The 22,397-nt window shown below is 40.0% G+C and overlaps 1 protein-coding gene across 2 annotated transcripts; it reads left to right on the top strand.

Annotated features, from left to right (window-relative positions):
- Positions 1-19,548: 19,548 nt before the first annotated feature.
- LOC147615528 (small rubber particle protein-like) lies at positions 19,549-22,145 on the top strand. Of its 2 annotated transcripts, none has more exons than XM_086779629.1 (4): positions 19,549-19,598; positions 19,745-19,874; positions 20,665-20,883; positions 21,484-22,145. In XM_086779629.1, exons 2-4 carry the CDS (start codon positions 19,824-19,826, stop codon positions 21,877-21,879), a joined length of 666 nt encoding a protein of 221 aa, XP_086635755.1. In that variant the 5' UTR covers positions 19,549-19,598; positions 19,745-19,823; the 3' UTR covers positions 21,880-22,145. The 2 variants fall into 2 exon arrangements, with proteins under 2 accessions (XP_086635755.1, XP_086635754.1); XM_086779628.1 differs by having other exon boundaries at positions 19,557-19,582.
- The last annotated feature ends 252 nt before the right edge of the window (positions 22,146-22,397 follow it).

The following is a 22,397-nucleotide window of genomic DNA, read 5'->3' as shown; positions in this document are numbered from 1 at the left end:
ATGTAGTAGCTTGGTGGCCGTCATTATCTTGTACATAAAACGATGACACACATATTTATTATGCACATTTGTTATTATAGGGACATATTTATTCAAATGGTTTGTTTACCCTTTGTAGATGGCCCATATTAATTCATGCATGACACTTTGCTAAAGTCAAGGGCCAAGGATGGTTCACATTGCTTCATGCATAAGACTTTCCTAAAGTTTAGGGGCAAGGCCTAAAGTGGAGTGTAAAACTTATTTTTGGCTCACAAAGTAATAAAAAAAGATATCTAAATACACTTGCTTGAAAGCGTGCCATCAAGATTGTACCCAATGTGTGTCGTGCGTCTTCTCTTCTTTCATGTTCATGCAAGTTTATTTCTCAATAAGCTATGTTATTTTGAGAGAGGTAGAGTGAGCTTTTGTGCATGAGGACAACAACCCTCCTGCACAGTGGTATCAGAGCCAGGTCCACGTTCAGAAGTGCTACAGCAATCAGTCATCGTCGATAAGTGTGTCACTCGCTGGGTGACAAAGAATCAGTCCTTGGTAAGTGTGCCACCTGCTTGCTGTGCGCAAAGAAGCATCCAAGAGACACGTTGCGCGAACGCTAGCCTAGCCTACAAAACTGGGTACATCGTAGCATAGACTGACAAAGGCCCCAAGGCCCAAGACCCAAGGCTATGTAGTAGAGGATCAAGGTAATTAGTAGGAGCGAGTAAAGCCCACAAGCTCTCTCCCTTCTCTTTCACCTCTTGGATATATGCAGATGACACCAACACATTGTATATACCCCTGTTCCAACTCCCCATATTTTGGCTTATGGGATTTGTCCTTTTCCTTCTCCCCTCTCCTTATTGACCCTCCCACTTTTTCATAAACCCACCCCCTCCCAAAAATTCTCCCCAAATTATACTATTTTGCTTCTAAAATCCACATCGCACCTCCAAATTCACTTCTATAAATTTCCCCCCTTTTCACCTCATCAACCCCGTCATTTTTTGAGCACCTACACCCCTATTTTATTTTAAATAGCATTAAAAATAATAATTGTTAATTCATGTGCAAAGGAATTTGTGAACTTCATAAGCAATGTACTTTTGTGAATGTGCTGGCCTCTCCATCAACAATTTCACTCTCAAATCAACCCTCTTGCTTCATCAAAAACACCTTTAAATCTTTATTTTGCGGGGTGAAAAAGCAACAAATTAAAGTAGATTGGTCTTGTAATCTATTCAAAGCAAGGTGATCCTCTTCCCACATTCAACATTCGACATCTTTTTTCTTAACTGTGCAAATGAGGTAACCAATTTTCCAAATTCAAAATGAGTTCTTCAAGTGATGATTTGCATATGGAAAATGCTCATGGCTTCACCAATTCTCCACTTCCTGAGTCCACACTCGATCAAAGACTTTCTTTGATGCAAGCTCAACTCCAAGAAGAGCAACAACGCCGCATGCACACATAATCCTTATTGGAGCATGACAAGTGTGCAAATGCCATTGATTCTCTAGAAGATGATTGTCTCACCAAGATTCTCAAAGCAGTTTTTGAAGCCCAAAGCACATGCAAGGAATCAAAGATAAATCATCGCTCTTTCACTTTTACAAAATTTGATGGTAGAAAGGATGGCCGCATTGTTCTTTCATGGTTAAGCCAATTTGATGATTACTTTGCTAATGAAAACTTCTCCGAAAAAGAGACAAAATTAAATATGCCATTAATCACATGGTTGATAAAGCATCTCTATGGTGGAATGTACTCTGCAATGCTGCTAATAAGCCAACCACTTGGCTTGAGTTCCAAGACAAAGAGTCTTTCCTTCCACCTTAGTTTCATGCAAGCACGCCGTGCATGGAGCAAATTCTCTTGGAATAATCGTGATAATGTGTCACAATATACTGAGTATTTTTGGCAAACATTATTATATATTCACATGCTAAAAGATGTGCATGATGACACTTTGCACCAAAAGTATGAGGATGGTCTTGAAGAAGGCTTGCAAGCAGAGGTGAATATGTTCCAAACTTCTTCTCTCTATGAGGCTATTTCTCTTGCTCATGATGTACAGAAGAAGCTTCGCTCCATTGTAAGGTCCCTCCCAAGCCATGTATGTATGTGTCTCTTTTAATATAGAATTCAATAAAGAAAGAGAGTGTAATTAGAGAAGAGTGAGACAACAAGGCTAGAAACATTAGGAAAGGTTAGAATAAAAATATTAGCTCCAAAAATCCTAAAAGAAATAAGAACATAAGAATAGTTCTATTAAGAGATAAGTATTCTCAAAAATAGAATTTTGAGTTTAGGTGATAAGAGGTCATATTTAGAGTACTTTTACACATTTAGAGTCCATGCATACTAAAAATGTGGAAAAACAATGTGTTTCCAAAGATGGCGCGTTTGTGGCTATATACAGACGTTTTTGCCTATTCTGCCCGCGATGGCTTGTAGACCAAATGCCTTCCCGTTCTTTTGACTGGTTATATGACCATATTATGAATTTTTATTAGAGAGTTATGGCCGAAACAATTTGCTATTTCTGTCAGGGTCTTTACATAGAGAAAACTGTGAGAAGACAGCAAGTAGCCTCAAGGTAATCCTAGAGTTTGAGATGCATATATCCCTTCATTCTTATCTAATATCTCAGAAAAGAAGCTTAGATTGCTATAGTCTTTCGGAGGAAGAGACCAAAACTCCATAGCTTTTCTTTTAGAGAAAAAGAATAGTATGTCGTAGCCCTGTAAGAGAAGGCTATTTTGCCATAGATCTTACTTAGAAAGAGAGAAGAGTCATAGTATGAGTAAGAGGAGATAAAGCTTGGAGATGATTGGATGATTTCAATCAAAAGACAAGGTATATTAGAAGACTCTATTCTCATATGTCAAGTTCTAAAGCTCTTGTTAACGAGCAAAGGCAATGATAAACGACAAATTTCTATAAGGTATATACTTATTTTATTTTTCAATTATATATCATTCTTAGGGGTTGAGGTATGGCCCCGGCTTCTCTATTGATTGTTACAGTGATCTAATTGATTGATTTACCATTTAAAGTTTGTATTCTTTTAAACAACAGCATATGCCTTAATAAAGAATGTCTTATCGCAATCTCAAGTTGAAATGCTAAAATCTGTGTGAGAAAAGGATTGTTTTCTTAAGAAGGTAACATGGATTCTAGTCCTATGGTTTAGTGAGTAAATGGATTGTTATCTTGGTTAAATTAAGATACATGTACAACTTCTCCCTGCCTTGACGCTGCCCCGTTCTTGTGCTTGTATAGCCGGACGACGGAGACGTTAGTAAGGCCCGGAGTTGGCCCATGGTATCCCTCATACCATCAGGAGAATGAGGTTTGCCGATTGAGGCGAGTGATTATGATGCTGCCTAGTTCTGAGGGCCCAGGCTAGTGCGGTGAATTAGCCCACCCTAGTGCGTAGACATCCCTCTGAGGGACGGGAGGATCAAGCGATGGAGCCTGAGAGGGCGACAGGCCAACTTGAGTCCTCGCCCCAGCGGCCGACGATGAGGTGTATGGTCCCGTAGGGTTTTGCCCAGCATGTAGAGGCTGGAAGGTCGAATTCTAGATCATCGGCGGTATAAAAGAAAAGAATAAGAGAGCCGGTTTGACTTGTATAAAATTGATTCATGTTTAAACTTTGTTTTTATAAATCTTGTCTTTGGTATGATTGTATTGTAAAAAAAGGTTGTTTTAACAAACCTTGTGAAAAGGGTCATGTTTTTTTATGTCAAACAGTGTGGTAGGATTAATTAGAAAACAAATTGACGCGTGAGTAGGGTGGAAAGTGGGAGGATGGAATGCCTCGACGGCACCATCCTACGGACGGGTGGACCCGATTAGTCGGGTAGCTTTCCAACAGATTAAGTGAAAGCCCTACGCTAGATAAATAGGTTCTCGCGCAACTCTATTCTAGAAGACTAGGCCAGTGGGCGGCTGTGCCTTGCATGGATGAGGAAAAAAAGCGTTGCCTCTAGAAATCAAGTCTTGTAGTTGCCCAATTTATGTGATCAATTACCCTATGGGTGATTTGATTTTAGAAGACCACGCTCCCCCTGCGGGATAGAACTAGGTCTTACCTATGAATCGTATCCTTGACTCTCTGTATGGTCAAGGTGTCGATGAGTAGGAAATTTTCTCTAAGATAAGACTTAGTGGACTATCTTAAGCGTTTCCCCTATTTGTGGAAGGGGGGAACCTTACATCCATCGGCAAGTTTGTTAGGCGGCAAGTTTGTTAGGCGGCCTATGCAAGGGCCTAGTTCAACAAATTGGCAATCATATTTTGTGGATAATAATCGTTCATTTAGACGATTTTTTCAACCTAATTCTTTCAATTCAAATCGCAATAGCAATGTTCAACACTCATGTGCATCCATTTAGTGGGGCAACTTTAAAGCCAAATTTTATAAATTCAAATCCCAAGCCTAGTCACAATAGTGCTCATAATGTCTCATCAAAAGCACCTAGGCCTACTCCTACTTGTCATTGTTGCCTAAAGACAGGTGCCATATTGCAGCAAATTGCTTCGCCAAGTTACCACCTCCAAAGAAACCAACCATCTCAGTCCACTACATTGAAGAAGAAGCTCATGAGGTCAAAGATGCCACCATTCTAGAATGGACGGATGAAACTCTTCATGAGATGAGATTAATCAAGAATCAAACAACCCTCTAGGTATTCCTCAATCTATCCATTCATTATTATGCTTGTAAGGTTCTATCAATGGTCATCAAGTTTGTGTTTTGCATGATGACGAGAGTTCGCATGATTTTATTTCAAAAAATCTTATAAGAAAATTACAACTGCACGTATCTCCCTCTACATATAAAGTAAAATCTGCATTCCAAGGAACTCGTTATTAACAATGTCACTTGTGAAATTAAAAATCTTGAAATTCAAATTGGGTCATATAAAGAGCATCGTAATTTCTTGATTGCACCTTTACATTCCACGGACATCATTTTAGGAATGCCATTCCATCATTAACACAATCCTAACATTGATTACAACACTCATACTATCACACATAATGGCACATTGATTTCTCTTTCTAGTGACTCTTCACTTGAACTTTTTTCCATTGATTACACATACACAAGAAAAAAGAGCACTTAGAAAAGAGAAAAAAGAGCACTTAGAAAAGAGAAAAAAGCATACATGATTTATGTGAATGAGGTAGAGAAAGTAAATCAAAGACTCACACCACATCAACAACACTTTCTTGATTCTTTTCATAATTGTTTTGTTAATAACTCTTCCCCTCACTTACCTCCTTCTCGCCCCCGAGGACCATGAAATAGAGCTCTTGCCAAACAATGAAGTCAACCACCACATTGTGCACCTTATAAACAAAACCCAACAACAAGAAATTCAACGTTAAATTAAGGAATTTCTAGATAAAGGATTGATAGGACCTAGTAGTTCACCATTTGGAGTACCAATCTTGTTAGTTCAAAAAAAGAATAAGACTTATCGCATGTGTCGATTACCGTGCATTAAATAAAGTGACTCAACGTTTGTTATCCTATTCCTAGAGTAGACAATTTGCTTGACAAATTGAAAGATCCATGTGTTTTTAACAAGATAGATTTAAAATCAGGTTATCATCAAGTGCATATGGACCCCACTGATATTTATAAAACTGTATTTCGCACTCTACGCAAGTATCCTTGACATCTAACCTCGCTTCCTAGATTGATCCTTTGAATAGCCCATAAATGTCAATTTCAGTCCTTGATCTCTTTTATTGCTCTCTTTGGGATGGCTTAGGTTGTCTTAGCCTTCGAGTCACATACTCATACTCTATATGATGTGAGTCTCCATCCTTGATGGGAGTATGGATGCTTCCTAGTCACTTTCGTGCATCACCATCTATGGAAAATATTCTTTTTGCAACATTCAACTCTACTATTGCCTCCTAAGTTCTATGATGTTGCTTGGTCCAAGTGGCATTGAAGACATTGAGGCTCCTCTTTTTTAAATTTTCTGTATATGTGGCCCACACACTTTGTGCCCACCTTGAGAAATGAGTCATATTTGGATTGTTGCAAAAGGGTTGTCATAAGATCACCTTGACAAGCATTATACAAAGAGATATAGTTTACTCCATCATTTGATGCCAACTAGCTACCATGCACAGACTCTACCAAGTTTGTTCTTGGCACCAAAAAATTCTCATTGGTCTCCATTATCTATTGACAAGAGAACCACACACAATATCTTTATCAAAAAGTTTAACAAGTCCACATTTTTTAATCTACAAGTGTACAAATTCTTGAAATTACGATACACCATATAAAAAGATAAGAGTACACACAATATGAAAGGTACTCAACCAAATACAAACTAGGGTTTTCTATAGTGTGAACCCAACTAAATGAGATGGCGCTATAACTATGCCAGTCTCTAGAATGGCCGTCACACACAGCCTGTCATCCCACTGGCTGCATATCACCCATGATCTCACAAACCATGCTGCCAGTGGTGTAAGTGTGGGGCCTATCCCCCGAGTGGGTCATCACTCTCATCAGTGTCCACCGCCTCACTAGATGAGCTCGATATCTCAACACTCCCCCTCGACCATCTCATGTACACCAAGCGAAGCCCTGAATCTACGGAGCTTCTCTCTACCCAATGCTTTGGTGAAGATGTCAGCGACCCGATCCTATGTGTGACATAAACAAGGTCAACGTCTCCTACCAAAACCTTCTCTCTGACACAATGGTAGTGGACCTCTATATGCTTTGTGCGAGTATGAAAAACTGGGTTCCTGGCCAACTGTATACTGTTAATGTTGTCACAGAAAATGACAACTTGTCTATCCACTGATAGACCCAAATCTGCAAAGTAGCTTTCTCAACCAAGCTACCTCACATGTTGCCATAGCAGCACCTCTGTACTCGGCCTCTGTACTGGATAGAGCAACCGTAGGCTGCTTCTTGCTGCTCCAAGTCACAGCAGCACTCCCCAAAGAAAACATGAAGCCACTAGTAGATCTTCTATCTAAGATACTACCAGCCCAATCAGCATATGTGTACCCATGTACACATATCTCTGTCCCAGCATATGTGTACCCATGTACACATATCTCTGTCCCAGTTTCATAAAATAGTCCACAATGCAAAGTAAAACTCACATACCTCAGTATGCGTCTCAATGCATCCAAGTGCGGCTTCCGAGGAACCTGCATAAACTGACTCACCAACCCAATAGCATAGCTCAAATCTGGCCTGGTGATCGTCATGTAGATCAAGCTTCCTACTATGCACCTATACATAGTAGGATCCTCCAAAATCTCTCCTAAATCTGCACTCAACTTGCCATTCTGATCCAATGGCACTGAGATAGGCTTACATCCTATCATACCATACTTGGACAACATGTCCAAGCCATACTGTCTCTATAGTAATACAATACCATGTGGTGGTGACCTAATCACCTCAATGCCCAAGAAATATCTGAGCTCCCCCAGATCCTTCATCTCAAACTTCTGTCTAAGCAAGATCTTTACATCAAAGATCTCTGCATCATGGTCCCCCGTAATGATCAGATCATCTACATAGATGACAACAAGCACAACCCCTCTATCACTGTGTCTCACAGATAGCGAGAAATCTGCATTGGCTACATGAAAGCCAATAGTGACAAGATATTCAGAAATCTTGTTAGACCATGCTCTTGGTGCTTGTTTTAAGCCATACAAGGCTTTCTTCAACCTGCAAATATGCTCGGGGTGACTCACATCTTCATAACCAGGTGGCTGCAACATATACACCTCTTCCTGCAAATCCCCATGCAAGAATGCATTCTTTACATCCATTTGATGTAAAGACCATTGCCTTGACGCAGCCACTACTGTTGCCATCTTGGCAACTAGGCTGAAAGTTTCCTCATAATCAATGCCATATGTCTGCGCATATCCTTTGGCTACCAATCTAGCCTTGTACCTGTTATGCTTCCATCACTGTTATGTTTTACTGTGTACACCCACTTGCATCCAATGGCTTTCTTGCCTTCAAGCAATTGCACTAAATCCCAAGTCTCATTTCCATATAGTGCATCCATCTCCTCATCCATAGCTTTCTCCCAACACACATTTCCAACAGCCTCATCGATGCATGTGGGCTCTACAACTTGTACAACTTTTGCCATGTATGCATAGTGATGTGCCACATAACCATCATAGGTGAAGCTCAGCAGTTTGTCCATCAACCTACATTTCCAAAGAGAGAGCTTCATCAAGCATTGTGGTTGGTGTATTAAGATGCACGATGGAGAAAGCAATGGTCTTATTCCATGTGTGATGGAGAACATATCACATATGTTTTTATAGTTGTATTATCCAAATAGTATCTACACACACCTTGTTTTGGTCATGAAGTATATGTCTTTTTACAACCGTGGTAGGTACAGTATGTCTTCTCACATCTTTTTTGGACTTCAAATGATCTATCTTATTGAGATGCAGGATGGAGAAAGCAATGGTCTTATGCCATGGTTTCCTTGTGAAATATGTCATATTTTATCATTAAAGTTCACTAATTTTATAAAGAGAGAGACCCTTTTTTTATAAAGAGAGAGACCCTTTTTTTCCCACTGCTTGTATTTCTCATATAGTTTTTCTCGTATAATGCTTTCCCCCAATTTGTTATTACTTATCCTCATCATCAAGTGGGTTCGTCTTTCATTCATGGGGCAGACTAGCCAACCACCAGGTGTGTGAGGTGTTAAACCTTACCCTTAGTTCCACCAATAGTTATTTCCTTTATATTTATTCATTATTCAACCGGCATACTGAAAGTATGTGTCACTTTGTATCTTAATTGGAAACACCTTATGGCGCAAAGCACAATCACTTATTTGAAGCATATGTGTATTCAGAGAGAAGCAGCAATATATGCAGAGATACAAATGGTTTGTCGACTACTTGTCTTTTGTTTACTTATGTATAAGCTGTTACCCATTTATCTTGTTTGTCTGTAATGCATTAATATGAATAATGGTACACGTTGGCCATCCGCCAACACCTAGAGCCATGTGTTTTATCAGCATTGGCTCATTTTCTTCTAAAGATCCTCGCATGAGGTGGATCTAAAGGAGTTTAACAAGGGAGCACTTTGCTGAGTGCTAGTTATTTGCTGGGATCAAATACTTCATGGATTTGAGGAAGTGTCGATTGATGCACTATAGTTGATTGTATTCTTGTTTCCAACAAATTAGTCTAGATTGGGTTTTCATCAAAGGTCCTTGGTGTCTCTGGTGTAGGTCTGAAATAATTTTTGAACACATTTTTTAAAAATTAAAAAAATGTGTGGTTTTTTATTCTTGCTTCTAGGATCATATGTGTAGGTTCCTATCTCTAGGCTTATGTATGTAGGTTCACGTATATAGGCTTATGTACACAGGTACATGTATCTAAGTTTACGCCTCTAGGCTCTTGTCTCTAGGCTCCCACGTTTGCATTAGACTCATGTATGCAAATTCATGTGTCTCTCCGTTCACATGTCCAAGTGATTCACCTGTGTAGGCTCCCACGTTTGCATTAGACTCATGTATGCAAATTCATGTGTCTCTCCGTTCACATGTCCAAGTGATTCACCTGTGTAGGCTCACGTACTTTCCTTATATAAAATAAGCCTCCCTGGGGTATGAAAATGTAGGAACTGAGCCTATGATAAGGTTGGTATGCATTTACTTTAATTTCCTAATACTTGTGGATGACAAGAATTTTCCATGAAATTTGTAGCCGGCATAGATTATATGACAAGAAAATATTCTAAGGACATGGGTAGGTGTGTCCATAGCCGGCATAGATTATATGACAAGAAAATATTCTAAGGACATGGGTAGGTGTGTCCATAGTACGAGTCTTTATTGTAGTAATAATTAGTTTGCACTATATTATGTATACCTATGTCTAAACTCACGTCATCTTTATGGTAGTTCATACTATGTTACGTATACCTATGTCTAGACTCACATCATTTCTAGGCTCATGGCTCACGTGACGAGGCTCACATCTATAAGCTCACATATCTAGGCTCATGTCTTTTTGTAGAGGAATGTGGGCTCATGTCCCCTACTTGAGAGCTGGTTTTGCCTAGTTTTTTAAGGTTTTTTAGATTTTCTAGACTTCATAGGGTGTGATTAATAGTCCTAATCCTAATTAAGGGTTGTGATTTGTTTTTTGATGATTTAGCATGCTTCTAGTCTACCAATTCAAACAATGCATGAAAATTTATGAAATACATAAATAAAAATTAACAATCCCACTCTAATTTAACCTAATGGAGCTCAATGCTTTTGGAGTCCACTCCTAATCACAATTGCTAAGCCAATACTTAGCTTAAAGCAATGAAATCTAAGCCCCTTAGGCTCTAATTTCATACAAATAACCAAAGAATCGGAATTTTACCTTACCAATATATGAAAATAGAATGCCCTAATATAGAAAAACTTCAAATCAAAATCAAACACACATCTAGACACATCTAATGGCTCCAAAACTATGGCTCCAAAACTGTGTGTTTTTCAGAGTGTGACATCTTAATCAATTTCATGCAATAGTGGGTTGTCCCAATAGTGGGTTGTCCCAATAGTTTGGAATGGATTAAAAAAATGGACCTAAGTCCTAGGATAGTCCCCTGTAGTGCCCAATATGTTCAAGTCAAGAGCTTACCTTAGCCTTGTCAAAGCATATGTTGTTGGGTCTTGCCATAGAGTCATAGTCTATAACTTCCCTATGTGGGTGCACTGGCTCATCAATTGGGTCCTCACTTTGTTGTCACATTGGAATGCTCCTTTGCTAAAAGGGTGAAGGGAGAGGTCTCTATGCCTTGATGGAGGCAACAAGAGATCCATCTTCATGGTGATTCTCTCTCACAAAATATGGGGGAAGAAGAAGAAGAAGCTAATGCAAGATGCAAACTTAGAATCAAACCTATCTTAGCATGCATCCATCATAAAAGGCAGGGGAAGAAGAAGAAGAAGCTAATGCAAGATGTAAACCTATCTTAGCATGCATCCATCATAAAAGGCAGGGGAAGAAGAAGAAGAAGCTAATGCAAGATGTAAACCTACAATCAAACCTAAAAAGCAAGCAAGATTCATGGCATACAACTAAGCAACAAGATGTAAACCTATAATCAAACCTAAAAATGCAAGCAAGATTCATGGCATACAACTAAGCAACAAGAGGGAAAAGGAGATCTCAAAAGGAAACTATTACAAGGGAATGGTTGTCTTGCTTATTGTTAAAAATGACATAGACAAATCTGACCAAACTTAAAAATGACATAGACAAATCTGACCAAGCTTATTGTTAAAAATGACATAGACAAATCTAACCAAACTTAAAAATGACATAGACAAATCTAACCAAACTTAAAAATGGTCCAACCTTTATTACTAGTCTTAAGCAACTATTGATTACTAGTCTTTATTACTAGTCTTAAGCAACTATTTACACTAAGTCTGTAGACTTTCCCTATTAAACATTAAGTGTAGAATAAGGCTGCTTAATATGTTCTAGTGACGTCTTATAAAAGTTAAGTGCCCATTTTGAGTGACTAATATGAGAAATTGCTTTAGGAGAGGTCGGGCAAGAAAACCATGTTAACCTATGGAGTGGTACAATTCTACATGAGAACATCAGTAAAACCTTGCCCACTTGTTTTATATGTGTAATCACCAGAAAGAATGGGTGCTAAAAATCAGGTAGTCTAAGGACTGGTGCACGAGTCAAAGATTTCTTGAGTTTAGAAAAGGAAAGGTCATGTCTTTTAGTCCAGTCAAGTGTTTCATTTTTTAAAGAAATTCAGTCAGTGCAATATAGTATAAGCTAAGAAAATATAGTTTGTGAATATCACACGATTCGGGATAAGTAATAATGCTTTTGATCTTTTTAGGGTTTTCTTGAATACCATTAATTAGAGATGTCCTAAATATTCAATTTTCATAAAGCTGATTCTCTTGAAGAAGAAGTGAGGGCACTTTTCTAAATGCTATTCGGCTCTAATTTTGTATAAATCACCAAGGAACTAGGGTTTTGCCTTACCAATAGATGAAAATAGAATGCTCTAATGTAGACAAACTTCAAATCAAAATTAAACACACATCTAAACACATCTAATGGCTCCTAAACTATATGTTTTTTGGAGTGTGACATCTGAATCAACTTCGGGCAATATTGGGTGATCCCAATAGCTCGTAATAGATTTAAAAATGGAGCTAAACCTTAGGCTACTCCCCAACAATGCCCAATATGTTCAAGTCAAGTGCTTACCTTAGCCTTGCCAAAGCATATGTCCTTGGGTCTTGCCATAGAGCCACAATTTACAACTTCCCCATATGGGTGCACTAGCTCGTCCATTGAGTCCTCACTCCGTTGGCCACACCGGAATGCTCCTTTGCCAAAGGGGTAAAGGGAGAAAATTACTTGAGGCTAGGGGAATGATTTTAAGCTTTACAAAATATTAAAAAGTAAATATTACCAAAGTCTATGCTTCGAGTCTAAGCTTATGAAAATAAATAAAATAATGTGCAGAAGCTTGTAAAAAATTGTGAATGTCTTCCAAAATAATTCTTTATGTGCATTCGCCTTGCTCAAAATTGTGAATGCCTTCCAAAACAATTCTTCATGTGCATCCGCCTCAATCTGTCCTCCTTACCTATAAAAGATCTAACAAATAAATTTGGTAAATTCAACATAGTCTATAGGCAAACAAACCACTACCACACACATGTTCATCAAACATAAGTCCTCTAGGAATCACCCTACCATACAAACTAACTGTAACAAAACACTAAAGGCCCCAAGCATACATTAATGTCCACCAAATGTATTAATATTTTTATGACATCACCTACGATATTATCATAATTTGCATGATGTAAAAACAATTGGGGTGTCCCCAAATTAGTTAAGTGGGTGGAATAATATTTTTAAGAGGGATTAAAATACATTCTCATAACACTTGGAAGGAAACCAAAAGTTGTTACCCATGGCTTGCCAACATATGTGCCTAGCGTGCTTTCTATAGTCACTACTAGTAACCTTGGAGACCCAAGCATATGTCAATGTGCAACAAACATATTAATATGTTTAGACATCATCCACGATATTAACATAATTTGGCATAACACAAAAACAATCCACGCGTTCCCAAATTCTTTAAGTGGGTGGAATAATATTTTTAAGAGGGATTAAAAATATATTCTCATAACACTTGGAAACCAAGAGTTGCCATGATTGGCCCCAATATATGTGCATAACGTACTTTCTACAGTTGCTAGTAACTTTGGAGGCACCCACATCTCTCGCGGAGTTCACTTTCTATAGAAAGGGGACGTTACCTGCGTGCATGAGACTCATAAAAACCCCCTATTTAAGTTTCTCTAAAAAATAAACTATACTCCTTTCTAAGCATGAGTCCCAATTATGAAATTTAAGTACCCCTATTTAAGGTTAAGTAGCAGATATTGATATTATACATGTGACAAGTTGTAGCTCATGTAAGTAGCATGGATGTAAGTGCTAGAAGCACAAAGGCCTACATGTACTCTCCAAAAATTGTTCCATGTGTGGTTAGCTTAAAAGAGTAGTAAACCAATCAACTTTTTAAACTACACCACTAGATCACATATTGTAAACTACAAGAAACGAAACCCCTACTTTCATTCTCCCCTGCTCCCTTGTCCCCCCTCCCCCTGCCACCATAAATCCCCCTCACCCCCTAACTTATAAGCTTAAGTCCCCCTTCTAAAAACCCCCCTCCCTTACACTCACATGATACCATTAAGATATTGCTGAATCCCTCGGGACACATTTTTATGGGCATGTAACATAGAAAATGGTATGCTAAGACAAGCCCCCACTTTGCCTAACTAGCCCTCCATTCTTCCACATTTCTTTGCATGTAGGAGTACTTAGTATCCCTATTCCCATCTTGTAATCTTCACCACCCATGTGAGATTTTCACCTCTAACACCCCCCTCTGATTAAGCATAGAAGGAAGTGGATCGGGACCATGAATTGGGGCTCTAGTACCACGTTGAAGACCAAGAGTTACCACTATTAGCTCACAACAGGGCTGAACTCACACACACACACACACACACACACACACAATGCTCAATGACAAGAACACAAGGGTGTAGAGTGTGAGAGATAATGGCTAGCTCAAAGAGGAGAGAGATGAAGCTTTCTACAGTACAAAAGAGAAAGTACAAATGAGCAGCAACTCTAAACAGGGGTGTAGAGTGTGAGAGCCAATGGCTAGCTCAAAGAGGAGAGAGATGAAGCTTTCTATACTACAAAAGAGAAAGTACAAATGAGCAGCAACTCTAAACAATGGATTAGATTGCTTGTATGCTAGTTAACCCTAAGGTGTCTGTTCACACCTAGATGGCCGTGGGTAAAGACAAAAGTACCCATTGCATCAGTACATGGCCTCACTGTAGTACTACCATAAATATCTAACAAACTCCCCTATAGTACAAATATGAGGTTTATAGAGATTACAGATTAGTCTCTGAAAGGGATGAGGCCCAAAGCTTTGTGGAAGGCCTCAAACTTTTGACGTTATAAGGCTTTAGGGAAAAGATCTTGCCACATTGTCATGTGTATTACAATAGATCAGATTGATCTCACCAATTTCTTTGTTCTTGCCTCTTGCTTGCCTTCTTAGCTCTCACACAAACTGGAGCTTTGATACCATAAAGAGAATGTGGGGGAGAGGGAGAGCTTGAGTTCCTTGTTGCAAGCAAATACACATACACAAGAGAGACTAAGACACACAAGAGAAATGGATGGCTGAATTTTCTTCTATCTTCTTCTCTTCTCTACAACCATATAAATAAAAAGATAAGAGTACATACTATAAGGGAAAGGGCTCTCCTATAATAACATACAATGGTCAGTCCATAGTGTGAGCTTGACTATATGAGCTGGTGCTAGAACTACGCCATAACTCTAGTCCATAGTGTGAGCTTGACTATATGAGCTGGTGCTAGAACTACGCCATAACTCTAGTCCATAGTGTGAGCTTGGCTATATGAGCTGGCGCTAGAACTACGCCATAACTCTAGTTCTCTTAAGTGGCTGTCACACAGCCTATCATCCATTGGGCGGCATATCAACCATAATCTCACCAACCATGCCAGTGGCATAAGTGCAAAAGCTATCACCCAAGCGGGTCATCAATGTCCGCACACTAGTTGAGCTCGATATCTCAACAAATTTGAATTGCATGATTGGACTGAATTGGTTGGCGATTATAGAAGTTAAATCAGGTGATTAAAGAACTTATCTACCAAGTGTCAGATTCTGGTGAAGCAGTGGCATGCATGATTTATGGAGCTACATACGTAATCTTGATGGGCCATTGATGAAATGTGATGTTACAACAAGCCGATTGTTAGAGACATCACCGATTGCATGATGTGAGAATCTAACTGCTGAGAGGATGTTGAAGATGAGTCATTGTGTAGCCAGGTGGACGATTGCAACAAAATCCAACCAGAGCTCGAAGTCATTGACGTTGGAGATGACTAAACTGCAGTCCACTATGAGTCGTTTGAGCTGGGATTGCAACATGAGAGCTGCAAAGCTTATAAAGAATCTAAACACCAAGTCTCTAACACGAAGAAAACCACCATAGCCAAGAAGAAACCACTAAGGTTCTAATAGAGAATCTGAAATGGAAGCTACAAAAACAGACAGGCCCTAAGCAGTAAGAAGCAAGCACCACCAAAATTAAATCTCTACTCTGATACCACTGTCAGCTCACAATGCAACTGAACTCATAACACACAATTCTCTATGACAAGAATATAAGGGTGTAGAGTGGGAGAGAGAATGCCTAGCTAAAAGGGGAGAGAGATGAAGCTCTCTACATGTACAAAGGAGAAAGTACAAATGAGCAGCAACCCTAACCAATGGATGAGGTTGCTTATATACTAGCTAACCCTAAGGTATCCGTTCACACTTGGATGGCCATGGGGAAAAACACAGTGGAACAAAAGTGTCCATGGCATCAGTACATGGCCTCTCACTATTACCATGAATATCTAACCACCACGTCATCCTTGATGTGGCATGGTTCTTACACCACGTTCGGGTACAATTATTGGCCAACATATGTGCCCATAACGTGCTTTTTAGAGCCAACACCCTGGAGCACACATATCCGCATGGGCCTGCAAGGCTGTAGCATGAAGGTAGGTCCCCACTTTATTTAACTAGCTCTCCATTATTCGTTAAAAAAGGCAAGCATGGGAGGTAGGTCTCCACTTGCCTAATGAGCCCTCCATTCTTCAACAAAAGACAAGGATGGGGGAGTTGAAAATAGGAGGAGTGCCTTTGGACTATCAATAAAACCTTTTATCTTCCACACTGCCTTTGCATGTGGGATTCCTTGGTATCCCTTTCTTTTTCCATCTTACAATCCCCACTACCCATGCAAGATTTGCACCTCTAATATCCCCCTCTAATCAAGCACGGAGGGAAGTGGCTTGGGACCATGAATCGGGGCTCCGATACCCCATCTTGGAAACCAAGAGTTTCCACACAATCCAGGATGTATCATTGTGCACACACCAAGGAGGATATAGACAACTGGCCAACATATGTGCCCACCCGCCCAATGTGCTTTCTAGAGCTACTAGCACATGTGGAGGCACACATTAAGGCAGGCCCCCGCTCTACCTAACCAAACCCTCCATTCTTCCGCAAAAGACAAACTTGGTGGAGTTGAAGATATGTTGATGAACAATATACACCTTTTCATCTTCCATACTACCTTTGCATGTGGGATCACTTAGCATCCCTTTTCCATCTTGCAATCCCCACTACCCATGTGAGATTGCATCTCCAACACTACCTTGGGCGTATATTATCTTGAAGATTTTTCTAAGTTAAGGTCTTTCATATTTGGCACGAGGAATTAACTTTTGTTGTCTATGTTGATTTGCAAGTGCCCAAAATTCTTGCAAAAAAAATTGGGGAATTATCTATTTTTATTACTACTAGTTGTTTAACAATGTCATCTGCCTTATTTGCTATCCTATGGATAACATATTTCTACACGATAACATATTTTTAGATCACAGAAAGTGGATGTGGGCATTTGTGAATGTGATGAGGCTTGCAGATAACATCGCCTCCTATAGAATTCAGAACCCCAATTGGGAGCTGACCTTGCGTAGTAGAGAACTCTTGCTTTTTGTGGCCACACCAAAAGAAAGATTACCATGCTTAGCATCACCTACCATGATAGCATCCAATCGCTCCCCTTAACAATATCTCCCTAACCAAATTGCTTAAGAACCATTATTTGGTATTTTTTGAATTATTTACTATTTTCTTGTCTCTCTCTCTCTCTCTCTCTCTCTCTCTCTCTCTCTCTCTCTTCTAATTCTTTTAGTTCTCTATATATCATCATCTTTAGGCATTTGAGATAGCAAAAAAGAACTATGTGGCGAGTATAATGCATCGAAAACAAAGAGTTTGAGCTTACACATTTTGTAGCACTCTGATGAAAAGAAATCCATTCTCAACACTTTTAACACTGAAAGTGACTTTTTAAACGGAGAAAGGGCATGTTTCCCTATGTTTACAAAACTTTCTTCGACGACGAGCGGATTAACGATCAAAGTGCCTTGTTCTTGATTAAGGTTAAAATTCAAATAGGTGCACTTCTAAGAGCATTCTTGTTTTCAAAATAGTATTTTTTATTTATCTTAGGTAATTCCATAAAATTATCTATGTTTCTACATAGCATTACTATTTTTTATTTTAGTCTTAGGTAGTTCCATAAAGTTATCTATGTTTCTACATAGTATTACTAAGAATGAATCATCAACCTATTAGTAGTGTCCTATGAATATGGATTGATTAACAACAATTTTAAAAAACAATTTTAAAAACATACTACATGTGATTTCATGGACTAGGATAGCTACGTAATTGCTCAATAAGCACATTAACACACTTTCATTTTTTAAACATAATACATGTGAATTCATGGACTACGTAATCGCTCAATAAGCACATTAATGTACTTTCAAATTTGTGCATCTCCTTAGTACTGTGTACATTTTAAACACACAGTACTGTGCATCTCCTTATGTGCATCTCCTTAGTACTGTGTACATTTTAAACACACACACAAGAGTCCACAAGCATAGCTGCCGAAGCAATCTAGTACTACAACATTCTTAATTCAACTTGTCTACATTTTAAATATACACATAGGAGTCCACAAGGGATAGCTACTCAAGCATTCTAGTACTACAACATTCTTAATTCTGCTTGTCTCTCACTGTCATCTTTTCTAAATCGAGAAAACACATTGTGGCTACCTGTGTATTCTAGTTAGCCTTCTTGCAAACATGGCCAATAAAAAGAACCTTGAACCTATGTAGGTACGTACCTACCATGGTAGGTACGTACCTACCATGGCCAATAAAAAGAAAGAGGGTGAACCCTTGAACCTACTATGTAGGTACCTACAATGGTACTTAGATAGAACATTCTAAACGAGGTTATTACCCCAAATATACACACAGGAGTCCACAAGGCATAACTGGCCAAGCATTCTAGTACTACAACATTCTCAATTCTAGTCCACAAGGCATAACTGGCCAAGCATTCTAGTACTACAACATTCTCAATTGCAACCCTATTTTCTAAGAGGTCTTCTCTAGAAGGTTTGAAGGGCTCTGAAGGCTTCAAATTTCAGCACTGATTTAAATTTCCCCGCCTCGTTCATTCCGTGTCCTTGTGGGTGTGGCTATGCCCACCTATTTTCTGGCTCTCCGGCGTCGCTCATTCCGTGTCCCTGTGGGTATGCCCACCCGTCATGCCAATTCCAAGACAGCTATCAATAGAGAAAGCTCATTCCGTGTCCATGTGGGTATCAATAGAGGAAAATCATTGGTTGTTGCCTTCACCCACCCACTTGATTACGTTGACCGGGGTAAGACGGTGGCCTGGACACCCCTCGGGTCTATATGGCACGGTGCCTTAAAGAGGCTCCCCAAGTGGGATCTACGGGTGAGAGGGGCCGATTTTGGGCGGGGGTGATTTGAGCCGTCGGGTCCCCGAAAGTAAACCAGGGTCCGAAAGTAAACTAGGGCTGCCGCGCACATATATTAATAAAGGCCGAACACACTAGCTAGTAGAAATTATAGCCTAATGGTAAGACTATGGCCGCTCTAGCGGCACGTCGTGGGTTCAAATCATTCTTTTGCAATTTGAGACTTAGGCAAAAAAATTATAAGTCCAAACTCGGACACTGGAGTAAACTAAGCAATTTGGCAAGCCCCCGACAAAAAAAACTCGGCCTGCGAAGTAAACTAGGGATCCTACAAAAAAAAAACTCGGCCTGCGAAGTAAACTAGGATCCCTAGTTTACTTCTCAGGCCGAGTTTTTTTCGGCCCTAGTTTACTTTCGGGGATCCGACGGCCCGGATCGGCCCCGCCCAAAATCGGGCCCCCTCAGCCGTCGATCCCACTTGAACCCCCTCTTAAATGCACCGTGTGATTTAGAGACGAGGCTGGACACCGACCCTGCTGACGGTGGTGTGGCTTGCAGGTTTGGGGTCGTACAAAACAACGAACGCTTTTCTGTTCTACCTGGTCGCGTCGCTTTGCATTTCGATTCTGCAACCGTTTAGGCTTTTTCTATACAGTGAGGTTTTTTTAGGGTTTCCTCTGCCGTATTTAGGGTTTTCTCTGCAGGTTTTAGGGCTTTCTGCATCGCTGATCCCCTCGAAGTTCTGCTGCTCCTTCAACCTGTTCTTGATCTCGGTTACCTGCAATGGCAACCGCCGTCTCCGACACTTCCGTGACTGACGCCCCCGTTGAACAGGTATGCGCTGTGGCTTCGATCTCTCTCTTCGATAATGTTTTCTTGTGTGTGCCAAGTCTTCGCTTGCTTGCATGGCCCAATAGCCCTAGCAATTCTCTGGATCTCGTCGACTGTTCTATTCATCCGGATGTGGCTGAGTCATGGAGGCGCCAATCTGGTTAGGCAGGAGTCTGATTCAGCAGGAATTGTGACACTGTCTGAATTCTATCTTGATACTCCTCACTCGGTTTATCTGGATGCCGATCCATGTATCAGATTTGTCCCAGGCCTCATGAATGGATTACATGTACGCCTTAGTTTTATAGGTTGCATGCGCATGTGATCCCCTCGTAAAAAGCTCCATCATGTGTGTACATGTAAGGCGTAGTATTAACCCATCAGTTTTTAGAGGACACGGCCATGTGATCCCCCGGTAAATGAAATTATACGTATGTCTTTCATCAGGTTTTAGGTGGCGTCGCCATATGACTCCTTGGCAAATGTGTTAGCATCCATGGGCTTGTACTATTCCGTCCACGTATAGGTGGCATTGCCATGTGCTAGGGAATCACATTGGAGTTTGCTGTCGTTTACAGACAGTAATGTTCTGTTAAAGTTGTGAAACCTATGGCCAGGTCATGTACTATCAGTTCATCTGGCTGTGGGCATGGTATAATCTTCAGTTGCTTCTGAGGGCTTTTAGAAGCAGTCAAATTTTTTAATATTCGCTTGAATTGTTCAAAACTTTGGTTTGATTTTAATCTATCAGATTGTCCTTACTGGGTATGACTATCTGTCTCTCTCTTTGCAGACAGAGCAGTCAGGTCTCAAGTATCTTGGTGTCGTGGAAGTAGCTGTTGATAAGGCTACCAAGTACATGGCCAACATCTATGAATTTGCCAAGGACAGCTCAGGCCCACTCAAGCCTGGTGTCGACAGTGTTGAAAGCACCGTGAGGACAGTGGTTGGGCCTGTCTATCAGAAGATAGAGGGTAAACCATATGAGATATTGCTGTTTGTTGACAGAAAGGTAATTGTGTGTGATCCCTGGTGTCTTATGTATGCCTGCATGTGTGTGTCATTGCTTGAGTGGGTCATTTGAATGTGTCATTTGTAAGTCATTTTTGTGTGGATGCATATGCCTTTTAGGTGTTCCATTATCCTTCCATTTCCATGTCCAATTTTATTGCTTGATGTACATGTCAGCATTTGTGGGAAATACTTTAGCATAGGACCTAGTTTATAGTATTGTCTGTCTTGCTGTGTTAGTTATTTGTGCTTATGGATACTTTAGGTCGACTGGTTTGCCATCAGTCTTATGTGTCGATGCTTCCATGTTCTTTGCATCTCTCTCTTACTTTGATGTATCTATGTGTTGGTTTTTTTTTAAACACTCATGCATTAGGTGAACCATTCGATTTCAGTCCTTACCCATGTAATTATGGTTCTAGGTTGGGAAAAGCTTTTCATGTTCCGTTCATTAGGTGAACTGTTTGAGGCACGTGTTATGGCCTTTGTTTATGTATATGTGCTCTATGTGAGTGCATAGGAAGTCTCTTAGTTGTATTTTTATTCATTTTTTAATGAATACATATGAAGTCCCCAAGGCAGATTTTCATGCAACTTGCAGGTTGATGATGCAGTGGGGGCCATAGAAGGTGTTGTTCCTCAAGCTATCAAAGAGAAGTCATCTCAGGCATATGGTGTTGCCAGGCAAGTCCCAGAAACAGTGAAGTCTGTTGTTTCAGATTTGCAGACTAATGGCTTAGTAGGAACAGCTAAGTCCTACTATGCAACCTATGAGCCTGTGGCAGAGGAGTGGACTTATGCTGCCTGGAAACAGTTTTTGAAACTGCCCTATGCTCCTCAGGCTGTGCACTTTGTGGCTCCACCCACACTTTTGTGTGCTGAGAAGTTCAATCAAGTTGTGGAGGGCTTGAAGGGGAAGCAGGTACCTCTTGCAAGCTATATTCCAACTGTTCCAGTGGAGAAGCTGGAGAAGGCTGTGAAGGTGGATGCTGCCTAATAAATCAGAGAGTTGCTGCAGCATGGCAAGGTCTGAATTGTGGATCACATGGGAGTGCCTGCGGATTGTTGATATGCACCATGTATATTCTTTTTTTTCCTTAGCGCATATTGTTTAACTTGCATCTAATTCCCCATGTCCATGCTGATGCTCATGGGTGCTTTTGATCTTGGAATTTATTTCTTGACTTCATCCAAGTGGATTTTGTCACATACTGTAAAACGACACTTTTTTTAAACTCTAGTTATACAGTCTTTATTATTATTTATTGGAGTAGTTGCTTTTGTTAATATTGGAGGGTTCTGACTTGTTTGATATGTTGAAACATGTGATCTGTGCTAGTTGAAACACGAGGTATGTGCTCTGTCAAATAAGTCTTGTTTGGATGCTAAAACATGACTATGGTGAATGGAGTCTAAAGTTTCTCCTGAAGTCTTGTAAAAGCTGCTTTTAAATGGAGTTCACATAATGATGTGGGCTATGATGGAGACATGTCTCCCTGCCTGAAAGAGGCATGC

Source organism: Cibotium barometz, chromosome 40 (assembly GCF_041138505.1).
Source record: "Cibotium barometz isolate CiBa-2024 chromosome 40, ASM4113850v1, whole genome shotgun sequence".
Lineage (NCBI taxonomy): Eukaryota > Viridiplantae > Streptophyta > Polypodiopsida > Cyatheales > Cibotiaceae > Cibotium > Cibotium barometz.
Note: the sequence above shows the minus strand (reverse complement) of the source record. Positions and strands in the feature narration are given on the sequence as shown.

Excerpts from the sequence above, each read along its gene's own strand:
- LOC147615528 (XM_086779629.1), top strand. The coding sequence starts at position 19,824 with ATGGCAACCGCCGTCTCCGACACTTCCGTGACTGACGCCCCCGTTGAA. Across the intron at positions 19,875-20,664 it reads CTGACGCCCCCGTTGAACAG|ACAGAGCAGTCAGGTCTCAA; the intron begins GTATGCGCTGTG and ends CTCTCTTTGCAG. Across the intron at positions 20,884-21,483 it reads TGCTGTTTGTTGACAGAAAG|GTTGATGATGCAGTGGGGGC; the intron begins GTAATTGTGTGT and ends TGCAACTTGCAG.